Source organism: Limulus polyphemus, unplaced genomic scaffold (genome assembly GCF_000517525.1).
Source record: "Limulus polyphemus unplaced genomic scaffold, Limulus_polyphemus-2.1.2 Scaffold1277, whole genome shotgun sequence".
NCBI classification, from domain to species: domain Eukaryota; kingdom Metazoa; phylum Arthropoda; class Merostomata; order Xiphosura; family Limulidae; genus Limulus; species Limulus polyphemus.
The window spans coordinates 198,691-211,907 of record NW_013666887.1 but is presented as its reverse complement, the minus strand read 5'-3'; the positions used below and the strand labels follow the sequence as shown (position 1 = coordinate 211,907).

General features: G+C 34.3%; 1 protein-coding gene across 1 annotated transcript in view; it reads left to right on the top strand.

The window, feature by feature from the left end:
- Positions 1-5,301, top strand: part of LOC106462895 (betaine--homocysteine S-methyltransferase 1-like) — a 15,858-nt gene extending 10,557 nt beyond the window's left edge. Inside the window, 3 exon segments of the mRNA XM_013922859.2 lie at positions 4,532-4,760; positions 4,920-5,017; positions 5,020-5,301. Of these exon segments, the coding sequence (XP_013778313.2) occupies positions 4,532-4,760; positions 4,920-5,017; positions 5,020-5,093 (401 nt within the window). The 3' untranslated portion in view covers positions 5,094-5,301.
- The last annotated feature ends 7,916 nt before the right edge of the window (positions 5,302-13,217 follow it).

Here is a 13,217-nt window from a genome sequence, read left to right as displayed (position 1 = left end):
ATATATATATATATATATATATATATATATATGTGTGTGTCTGTATGCAAATGTGTAATAATTATTTTGAAATATCACTTTCATATTAATTACAATATGATTTCCACTTAACTTTTGACAACATTGACATTTTGTTCATCTCAGGACTGTGATCAAATTATTTCAAGTGTTCAACCAGGATTTGGGCTCCATTGTGGTGCTCATTTCCTTGTATGTACATGATAGAATGTCTATGGGTTGACAGAGGTGGATACCTAAAGGTCATTTTGGGCTCTCTCCAGAGCTTGCTTGGCTTCAGCTAGCCTGACCTGTAGATGCCGGGTCTCCTCCTCGTATTTTGATGGAGGAGTGGCTCTTTGCCTCAGTCAATTTTCCTTTTGCACGTAGAGGCCCTAAGACTGTCCCACTCCATCTCCATCTTCTAACAACGACGTTTGACCACTATAACTGATCTAATATGAGTTAGTCCATAATCATTTTCATTGGTCTGTAGAGTACTTCTGAGATATCTCTAGTGTAGACAGCTTTGCTGCTGGAGACAGCAGGGTTAGCTTGTTCATGCATTGACAAGCAACATGCCTTCACCTTTAGGCTCACTTACAGTTTTGGTAAAGCTAACACTTTCATTATCCACGACAGTTTACGCCCCTCATTCTAAAGAATGTCCTGGGCACCCTGGAGCAATTACTTGTAAGACTTCATAGTTAGAAAATGAGTCAATGATAATGAGGGCTACAAAAAGACAACCATTAGCTAGTCGATGAAAGAGATATTGGTCGTGGATAAATCTTTACCAGATTAAAATGCAAGTATGACTAAATTCTATTTGGTTGGATATTCAGTCAATTGAATAGGCTAAAGGGGGCCATAATGCACAATTATGACCATGAACTACAACATCAGGTACTGGTCAAGTGACAGGTCTATAAGCGTAGTGTTCTTATACCCCCAATTTTGCCTATGGGTCATGTGTCCAGAGAACCTTGGAATTTCACTATCCCAAGGTCCGGCTACCTTTTGTTCATGCTGCCCTCTGTCCCTGCTGGACAATGGAATACAATGTTCTACACTCCAATCTAGCCTCATCCCCTTCTACTATTTTACTTTCATATAGGAAGCACCAGTGCCAGTAGGAAAGAATGGGGTTCGAGATAGCAACAGGTTCTGACTCATGTCTGACCATTAACCCTTGGCAATGCCTTCAGTGTCATTCCTTACAGATTTATTCCATTACAAATTGTGCAACCATTACGGTACAAGCTGTAAGGTTTCACCATGCAGATGGTGACTTCTGCCTTCCCTTATTACATTTACAGTCTGCATTTTCGTTCTTCAAGATTTTATTTTGTTGTGAAACAACATTAAAAAACTTTCTGTAAAATTGTTAGGTTATTAAAAATATTGCAATCTATATAACTGAAAATATTCCTTTCACAACCACCTAAGACACATACTTTGTTATGATATCTAAACCATTAATTTCATGTACTACTGATAATTTCACCTGTTCAGTAATATTCTTACTTGGATAACTTGAAATATTTTCTGCACTATGCTACGGGAAGACATAGGTAAGACTATTTTATTTCTCAGTCCAGGGTGTGAGTTTCTTTGTTATTTTAATCTCTTCTACGAAAATTCATAGCCTGCCACATTTTTTAATGTTAGTATTAAAGCATTATCTTACCAATATTAATGAAAATAACAGGTACACCGCATTTTCTAATAAACCTTTCCTGGTCAGCTATTTGAGTTCACTTATCATATTCATCAATTCTTAACATTGAGGTCAAATCCTTTGTCTCTACATCCTCATTATATTCTTGTTCATTGCTTTAATTTTTTTAATTGACTTACTAATTTTTTAAACCCTCAAAATGGATTCCATTTAATGTATTTAGTGCACATGGGACCCCACCCATGTTATTTGTTTTACATACATATATACATATGCCATCATTATACATCATCAAATACTGTAGTAGTTTATATAACTTGCACCCAGCAACCACATGAAACACTTTGGTAACATATCAATTATCTGACATAGCTATGGGCTACGAACTATGAAAAAGCTATATTGTTGTAACTTCATTATCGAGTGTGCTATCATTCCTTCCAGATGTTTCAACTATAATATCCAATTCATCAAAATGTGGTCCACCTAAGTCGTAAATTTCTTATCATACAATTAGTGTCAAATGTAATTTATAAATATGGCCACTTCAAGTGACTCTTATCTTGTCAGACAGCATCAGTGTACAGCTTTCGTATGCAATCACAGGTTCTACTCCATTGTCACTGGCTTCAGTGTCCAATAGAAACTCAATCTTAATAGGAATAAGCCAGCACTGGAGAATTCGCTAAAGAGAGCTCTAAGGTTTTGGTTTGTTTTTGAATTTCGCGCAAAGCTACACGAAGGCTATATGCGCTAGCCATCCCTAATTTAGCAGTAAAAGACTAGAGGGAAGGCATCACCACCCACTATCAAATCTATGGCTACTCTTTTACCAACGAATAGTGGGATTGACCATCACATAATGACGCCTCCACGGCTGAAAGGGCGAGCATGTTTGGTGGGACGGGGATTCGAACCCGCGACCCTCAGGTTGGAAGCCAAGCACTGTAACCACCTGGCCGCTATCTTAAAACGTTTGCTACAAACCATCAGTAATATGACACAAAATGAAGAAAACTGCAAACTTTTTACTGTATCACTGAGACTCCATCTCTCCCAACATTGTGACCAATATTATTCACCTTTGTTAAATTTTTCAGTTAAAGTAAATAGCTTGATTATTGTAAATGGTGGAATATCATCTTCAGGTTCTCGAACACAAACCAAAATATAGTTGACATAGACCAAGAATCTCTCCCATTCCAATCTCTTGAGTGTAAGCTCCATTAACCACTCAAAACTGGCTGGTGCATCACACAAATCGAGTAACATGATGCAGAGTGCATAAAAAGCCATCTCTTGAGCTAAAAAAGCAGTCTCATATTTGTTTTGGTCCTTCACTTTGACTTGCCAATATCCAGATGCCAGACCCGTGGTGTTGAACCAATGAAAACCTTCTAATGCATTGAACATTCATCTATTTGTGGGAAGGAAATGTTTACCACGCGTATCCATCTGAAATCAACACAGAAGCTTGGTGTACCTTCCTTCTTTCTGAAAATTGCTACAGGTGATGACTAAGTGCTCTGTAAAGGTTATATGCCTTTGTTGTGCAGCATCTGATGCATCTCAGCATCTCCAATCTCCCTATTACTCCAAAGAATCTAGTGCAGTGGTTGCTTTATCAGACATACATTGTTTATATCTAAATGTTGCTGAATCACTATTGTTTGATAAAATTAGCCACTTGGTTCCACAAATACTTTGTCATATTCACTGAGTTACTTTTGTTGTATTGGTTTTCGATTGTTAACACAATCCTCAGCCAAAGACCTCAAATGTGTTGTCAACCTTTGATTTGTTCACCAGCGGTAACTTCTATTCACTGAGTTACTTTTGTTGTATTGGTTTTCGATTGTTAACACAATCCTCAGCCAAAGACCTCAAATGTGTTGTCAACCTTTGATTTGTTCACCAGCGGTAACTTCTATTTTGCCCACCATGCCTACAATCATTCGAGTATCTATTTGGATAGCCAGCCATTCATAGTTACAAGGCAACACCAAGAATTCATCCCTTGTTAGGTAGATAACCATCTGAGCGAATGTTGTTAACATTCTGAACAAAAGATTGGAAATTTAATGTGTGGATTCTATAACTCCATTACATGAAAGTGACGTTTATACTGTCTGTATTAAACTACTTAACATCACTTGTGTACATGGTAATACTATTATTGCCTCCGATACATAAACTTGTGCTGTCCACTCTTTATGTTCATGATCTGCTAAGCAATGAATGACTTTTCTACAGAACATAAATTCACTAGTTTCACAAGCAAAACTGTTGGACAAGTTCTGCAGTTTTATCTATCCTGAAAATGCCGACTCCAAATCTGACATATACTTGTTTGAAGATATCTCCTAGACTCGACACCTCTTCCATAAACTGTCCCCTTTCTCTACCATACCCCCTATTTGTTTTGAGTATTTCTACGTTAAGAATAAGACGTTTTCTGTCAAAAGAACATTAACACAAAACCGACTAGGACAACACAAAATTCAATAGTTTCGTGGATAACAAATTTTTGCTAAAACTGCTTAGAAACACTGTAAAGGAAATTTAAAAACTCCCATATAACCAAAAAGCAGGTACAAAATAGGGCACCCTTGCGTATCATACCAATACTGTTTCTCATTCTCAAATCTTGGTATCTCTGTAAAGCTATTGTTAATACAGAATTATTTGTAATGCAGTTTATTGGTAAGTTATTGTTGTATAATAATTTTTTAAAAACTTCCTAATGGGATAAGGTTTAATATTTTAGATTACCTTGTTACTAAATGCAATGAGTAAACAAATCGTAACTTATATAAATAAAATAAGTTATTTATTGTTGGTTTATATATGTAGCATTGGAACCCAGGACTTGTTCAAGATGGGACATACACCGTTTTGCTAGGGAAGCCTATAATCTTGGAATCCGTTACATTGGTGGATGTTGTGGTTTTGAACCATATCACATCCGTGCTGTTGCAGAAGAGCTTGCAAAAGAAAGGGGGAAGAAACCCATAGCATCGGAGAAACACGACATGTGGGGTGAAGGGCTGAGGATGCATACCAAACCTTGGGTTAGAGCAAGGTAATGTTCTTGGTTTTTCCTTAACTTATGAATAGATTTTGTGAGGAAACAGTTGTTCCGTTGAACCTACTAAAGGTTATCTAAGTGGCTTTCAATTTATTCTTATGTCTTTGACCACAGCATAGTTTTTTACTATTATTTCTGTCCTTGTTATTCCAGAGCTTGCCGTAGTTACTGGGAGAAGATCAATCCTGCTTCTGGACGTCCGTATTCTGCTTCTTATTCAAAACCTGACAATTAATGAATCAAAGCTGAGTCGTACAAGTGAAGCAACATTCAGAAAGGACAACGACTGAAACACTTCAGAATGCTTCTCCATATATGAATACTTAAATTTTATGTTAAACTGTATGTATGCATACTCGATAATATATATAAGAACTTACCTTTAGAAGTGTTTATATAAAAATTTTATTAACAAATTTGTATTATAGTATCAGTTGACATATTAATGTGTTTTTCTAATAGTGTATACATATCATGTAATAAGTAATAATTTGTGCTTTTTATATACTTCAAATAAATGCTTTTTTATGCATTATTTAGCCGTGCATACAATAGTAACATATATAAAAATGAAGGATATAAATGTAAACCTAAAATGGTTAAAGGAACGAATTACTACAATTCATTTATATGTTTGTAAATAAGAGACACCCGATACTAATTCAGTAGTTTTATTCCACAGTTTAAGGTTTAAAGGAACGAATTACTACAATTCATTAAAATGGTTGTAAATAAGGGACACCCGATACTAATTCAGTAGTTTTATTCCACAGTTTAAGGTTTAAACGAACGAATTACTACAATTCATTAAAATGCTTGTAAATAAGGGACACCCGATACTAATTCAGTAGTTTTATTCCACAGTTTAAGGTTTAAACGACGAAAGCTGGGGAATGATTAGAAATCAATTAGTGGGCCTGAAATTTGTAATAAGAATCATATAAACTGCAGATATTTTTTTTTTCACATTCCTTTAAACTTGCATGTTTCGGATTCAAAATCAAAGGTTCTTAAAAACAATATATCGGAACTATTGTTTGTTTCCTACAAGTCGATGCCCAAGAGGCCCTTTGTTTAATACCAGAACACACCAGTTGGGCTAGACGAGGAGAGACAAAAAGATCTCTAAAACGCTATTTACTGAGATGCACAAATCAAGAGAAACGTTAAGAAACACATGTAGTTAACATAGTTTTATCACAACTTATAAGTTTATTCCACAACATATTGAAGTACATTCTACCGTAGTCACGATACAAGACGTGTTTTGACTCAGAATTTCTTGTTTGTAGCTAAACAGCTCTTTTATTTTCAGTAACCTCATTTTTATCCCAATGGGTATATTCCCTGCACCCAATAACCAATTTTGCCTCATTACAAAAGGAAGTAGGTTGTATTTGTGTTAACTAATGAGAATCTGAAGAGATATACTGGTTTCCCCAATCTATTGCTTTTTATACTATCAATAACATTTCTTTGCTCAAGTTTAGGTATCAGACCTTTGTTCATAGGTATTTTACTAATGGCATGAATACTATTTTCTACAAATACATTAAAGTGTAGGACCAGATTCCGGTAAAAATGCATCATGTAAGATCGTGGTTCATTTATTTTCCCTCTTTTTCTACGACTTTGTTTCTTACCAGTTATTAATTAGTGGCTAATGAAAGAAGTGGGTAACAGTGTTGACAAAAACAATGACAAATGTAATTGTTCTAAACATTTAAGATCACAAGGAGAAGTCATGAGAAGAGAGAGATGTCGTAACACTTTCTAATCTACATGGAATGACAATAATCGAACTTAAAATACTAATCTGTGTATGTGTTAGTTTTCTGTATAATTTTGCGACTAGATTTCACTTGTATTTGTCTAATCAAAGAAAGGATGTTTATTACCAAGGTCCTCTTCAGTTGTGAACTGGATAGACGGATGCTGGTTGTTTATAAAAAAATTTGGCCCGGCATGGCCAGGTGGTTAGGGCGCTCGACTCGCAATCTGTGGGTTGCGGGTTCGAATCTCCGTTACACCAAACATGCTTGCCCTTTCAGCCGTGGGGGCGTTATAAAGTGACGGTCAATCCCACTATTCGTTGGTAAAAGAGTAGCCCAAGAGTTGGCGGTGGGTGGTGATGACTAGCTGCCTTCCCTCTAGTCTTACACTGCTAAATTAGGGACGGCTAGCGCAGATAGCCCTCGTGTAGCTTTGCGCGAAATTCAAAACAAACAAACATATACGAGTTGTTCATTGTTGAATTCCGGAAGTGTTTAGAGCTGCATTCTTGATTGCAGGCTTACTAACAGTTTCCTTTTTCAAACAGCAATGACGTTTGCAATTCATAGTTTACAGAAACTGACCGAATTATGATTATTCATATCATCAGTTAATTACCATATTTCTTCTTGTGTAACCGATGGGTTCGCTATGTGAACCTTCTTCTTCGTCCATCAATTCAACTCTTTTTCAGTCAAGAGCCTAATAAATATTCAAAAAATAACCCTCTGACAGTGACTGGCATGTCATCATCAATCACCATTCCCCGTGCAAGGTTTCGAGGTATTCGAAGTGCAACTTGTGAAACCGTTTTAGATGAGATCACGATGGACATTTTGACAGCTCTCGATAAGGCAAATCTATCAGAGACAAAAGGTCACATAATTTGATTTGAGAGTGAAAAAACAGATAATAAATAGGAGTGTATGATCATTGCTGATAAGGTGGTAAAGCCATTCCGAAGCCGGACTTTTCAAGGGATATGCAGCACCTCCGAGAAACAGTTAATAGAATATCTTGTTCGTTGCCTTGTCACGCAAAAACACTACTTGGTCTCTGGTTGAGGGAGGGATCCTGTGTTGAATAAAAAATAAAATAAAAGAAGAATCTGTAAATATATATCGCTGTTGATCTTTATTAACCTTATGTATACCAGATAAACTCAAACGGTATTGGATACTCACATGTACGTACGCAGGGAAGGGGGTAATGTAAAAAAAAAATGCTTATATAATTATAGCGCAGCAGTTTATGGTATTATGGATGTTTATGTATTTTATGTGAACAGCCATATTATTTCATACATCTATATTTCATGCAAAATTGCTTCCGGATTTAATCTTATACCACTTATATTTTGATGAATTTTCTAGGGGGGGGGGGTGATGCTTCCAGACTCCCGTAACAATATCACGTTTTGCATGCTGATTGTGCTTCGCACAGTATGGTTTTTTGATCTTATAAATTAGCCCCCCGCCTTTCAAACATTCTGCACACAGGCCTAACTCATCTTATAGATTTGAGCTTAAGCTTTGAATTTATGATCATATCATATAGACAGGTGATGAAATTGATTAGAATGAAGGTGGATATAACAGAAAAGAATGACAATTTCGAGTAATTAATAAGACTCTTTTGTTAACATCTTTAGCTATTTAGCAAAAGAAACTTCCCGAGAAACTTTGTAGTCAGATTGTCAGAAATATAGCTAATTCTGCTTGGCCTACGTTTAAAAAATAATCATAAATGTTCTCTAATGTCATCAACGGTTTTGCAAATCTACCACAGCCTGCTTATTATGAAATCACTCTATATTGTTGTTCTCATAAAAATCGATTTTCTGCAGTGCTTAATTTTTTCCTGTCTGCAGTTTTAACATTCATAGTATGAATTTATTCCAATATGTAACTAATTTCTGATATCAGTGTTTTGTTTTGTTTTTTCCTTTCAACTATGGCTTAAACAAGAGATAAATTGCCAATTTCTTGTGACTAAACTTGAACTAGTTGATTGAAACTTTCAAGTAGTGAACTATAAGTATGTATATAAAATTACATCCATTAGTGATTGTACTTGTCCGTATGTGTTAGGGTGATCATTAAAATTTAAAGGTTTGTAAAATATTGTTGAACTTCTACATGTGTTTCTTTTATTGTACACGCTTCGGGATATTTGTATTGTTTTAAGCTATGTTTCTAACGTTTGTTTTTGGAACATAGCCACGCTGAGCTATCTGCTGAGTCCTCCGCGTGGAATCGAACGCTGGATTTTGGCGTTGTAAGTCCGTAAATTTACTGCTTTCCCACCGGAGACATATTTTTAACGTTTCAATTTAGTCGTTAGCTGGATAGCGCATGGCGGTAAAATAGATCTAAAATACCTACAAAGTACTAAATTGGATGTCACGAAATCCGAGTAAAGTGGACAATTATTGAAAGATGAGAGTAGGTTATAAGTTCAAGAATCAGTGAAGAGTTGAGTCAATGTGTTTTACTTTCAGTTAATAGTAAATCAGCCCCTTTTTTCTAATGACAATTTTAATGAAGTATGTGGATCAGTGTAAGTTAAATTTTACGTGAATCTTGGTGCACTTAGCGTGGTATTTCCGTTTGGACGTAATTTGTAAACGTAGGACTTCCAGTTACATCAGTGTACAAGCTTATAGAAACGCCAGAGAAGAAATAAACTAATTTGTTATCGTTAAGAGGAAATGTCTTGAAATTATTTTCACCAAATAATTTAAAAGAACCAGTTCAACAAAAGAACAATGTTACAACAATATTATGTGGTTCTACCCTGCAACCATCTTCAAGTATGTTTCCTTCGTATGTCTATTTTCTATCTATATATTTTTTATAATGCTTGTAAATATTAGGTTGATATTGAATTTCTTCTTTTAATTATGAAACTTAGCTAAATATATTAATTGATTTATTCCGACTTATAAATAACATAAATATATAACCAAATAAGCTTCGTTGCTTATATTTCGATACGTTTCATAGAAGGAAAGTAGACAAATAAGATACTTGTGAAACGACGAACAGGACATCCCCTTCAAAACTCTGTTGAAATACACTGGCAACATGCTTCTTAATTGTTAGGTTTTTCAACCATATTGGAGAGTACGATTTTATTAATGTTAAACTTTCCTTAAACGGTAGTTCTGTTGACTGTAATTAGCACCTACGTTGAAAACTCCAAGGTAAACACATATCACGTGGTTCAAGCTCTGTCTTTGGACGAGTTTATCTTGTTATCACTCGATGAAAAACGCGCATACCAAGGATGCCCGCTTAAGTGACCCCAAACTAAATTCAAAATACTAATAATGAAATATTGTTAACATGAGGCGACTGATCCATTTCTAGTGTTACAGTAATTTTATTATACATCTTAAAATATTCTTTGATGAAAATACTAATAATGAAGTATTGTTAACATGAGGAGACTGATCCATTTCTAGTGTTACAGTAATTTTATTATACATTTTAAAATATTCTATGATTTTAAGATAGCAAAGAAAAACATGAATATGAGAAAAATCTATATAATTTATATATATGAGTAATCTAGACACTGAGTTATTTAAAGAAACATTTTTTTTCAAATTTTGCGAAGAAGTAAATTTTTGTTCCCGGAATGACATCTATATTTTACTATCGAATCGATTGCATTCGATATTTCCAAACGTAGAAACTGTGCTGAGAATTTTTTTAACTTTTCCTAGTAGCAATATCCGTGAAAGGTAATTTTCTGTTTTAAAAAGAGTGAAGAACTATTTACCGAACATAATATCCCAGGTCGTGTTAAAAAGAGTGAAGAACTATTTACTGAACATAATATCCCAGGTCGTGTTAAAAAGAGTGAAGAACTATTTACCGAACATAATATCCCAGGATCGTGTTAAAAAGAGTGAAGAACTATTTACTGAACACAATATCCCAGGATCGTGTTAAAAAGAGTGAAGAACTATTTACCGAACATAATATCCCAGGATCGTGTTAAAAAGAGTGAAGAACTATTTACCAAACATAATATCCCAGGATCGTGTTAAAAAGAGTGAAGAACTATTTACTGACCACAATATCCCGGAATAGTTTATATTCTATTTCACTTCTGAACATAGAAAACGAGATTAAGACATATGAATTACGAAGAAATTATTGCCCAGTTTGCAGATATAAAAGTCAGAGAATTTTTGATATGAGATAGGTATTTATTCCTTATCTGTTTGAGTGTATTTTATTATATGTATCTTATACAATATTAGTTACTAATTCACGCCATCATGAATTATCCAAATGATTACGTCAAGTTGCGCCTAAGGCCCAACAATAGCTAAATCTGCCACTAGGTAAATAGTTATTCTATAAAATACTTTTCAAGCTACCAACTAAAATATAAGATTATTGTTCAGAAAAGTTTATTTGAGTAAATCACACAAATAAAAATATGATCAAATTTAGTGTTTTTAGCTTTTTATATAATATTATTCTGTACCCATTCCACTGATGTATATAGTGAACTGCATTGCATATTAGCTAGTGTCACTGTATTGACATTTGATGCCAAGCGTTACCCATATCGTTGGTCCCTAAATTATCGAGTGTAACCGTGGTAACGGCAAGGGTAATCTAAGTGGTGGATGAATGCTTTGTAATCATTTTACTTCTTCAGTTTTGGTGATCTCAATTTTTGTGACTTTACTAGGGATATTCTAATTCATTTTCATTCTAATTTTTAATTTTCATAGTAACTATGAAAAGCAAAATAACTAAATAAAGTACAAAAATGTTTATTAAAACTGGCATTGTAAAGCTAAAAGAGAACAGTAACTGTAAATATAGTTTTAAGTATTAGAATTTCAAGTGATCCGAAGCCGAGTTAACTGATAATTTAAATTTAGTAATTAAATTGTATTTGGATTTATTATTTAAATATATGTCGATATATTAGTCAATTTACGATATTTGCCAACAAGATTGATGTACACCGTTTTCGTTTTTAACACAAATATGTTTTAATATACACATAACCATACCATTTACAATAACAATTATTACAAATTTATAAGCAATAGTTTTGCAAACTCACAAACAATATAAAGCTTTCTTTCTAGTTTGGAACTTCCTTGATATCTTATGGAGGGTTTACGATGAGCGAGTTAATTACTAGTCGATGTAGATACGATCCGCCGGGAAGCTAGCTAGCTTTGTCCTTTGCCACAAACACTGAATTTTTGGTTCGTTGAAGATAGGTAATGTTTTCGTAAAAATACTAATGTCCGATGAGAATCCACTGAAGTTAAACGATTTGTAGCGTTCGAAATTTATAAATATTCCTGGTCAAATATCTTAAGTTTTCCGATCAGTTATAGCTTCCAAAGTTTATAGCACACTGACTATAGCAAACTAATAATAGATACTACCCTTTTGCCGCGTCGTGTTGGTTGTATTTATAGTCGTGGGAAGGTTTTCTAGAAAATTCAGATTACATAATAATACTGAGCTATATTTAAACGTTTACGTATATAAATATATTGTTGATTCCTACTCTCGAGAATCTTCTACAACTTTGGAGAATTGGCGGGAGTTTCGCAATACATATCTAACACTACAAGCTATGCATGTTTTTAAATATAAACTTAATCTAAACAACGTTCATATTAAAATAAATACTTAACAACAAATTCGTTACAATAGCATTGGTCTGCATTAATTTTATTGTGGTCTGCGTGTATCATTAATAATAAAGTAATAACTTTCGGTATAAGCTTATACACGTGTTAAAACTGAAATAGCACACAACCGTTGAGTGTTGTAGTTCATTGTTTCTGAATACATCATAATAGTGTTATATTGAAACCTATACATATTTACACAAAGAGTAGGCTAATAAAGTACATGTAATACTGAATTAGGTTTATTAATTATGAGATAATTATTTTATAAGTGCGCTATATACATTTAGAAGTTTGTAAAACGATACTATATACACTTTGAATGTTGTACAAACATTTGAACACTCCATCCGATTTAAAAGTACTGATGTTGGAATAAAATCAACCTAATTGATTTTCTAGGTGTAAGCCTTCTTGTTCTTGTAGTTTTAGCATGTAGCACACATTGATTATGACATAAGAGTTTTGATTTTTCATTGCTAGGGTGTCAGGGACTGTAAGTTTTCTGGAGACATATTGCCACACAGTTATTTCAACGTGGAGAAGTGGTAACTTGGATGATTACAAATAATTACACCTTCTTCTTATCGTGTTATGTCATTAATAAAGAAATAGCCAACAGTTGCTCTTTACAGAAACAAAAATACTCAACGTTTCGCTTTACAGCAGTGGTTCTTAACCTTTTTTTGCTCCATGCCCAACCTCGACACCTCAAAAAATTTGATGCCCCCTTAATATGAAAACAAATTTGGTGTTGAAAATTTATAATAATATAATGTAAAATTTCGAAATTTACCAAAATTTCACACTCGAATGAAATTTTTTTCTTATTGTAGCACTTTCAAATTGCTCCCCTGTGGGGCATGCGCCCCACGTTCAGAATCACTGCTTTACAGCTTCCTCATGAGCGTTCCGCTAAAACTCAAATCGTAACTAACAGTACAAAACTGTCAGTTGTGGTTTAAGTTTTAGTGGAACGCTCCCGAAGAAGCTAT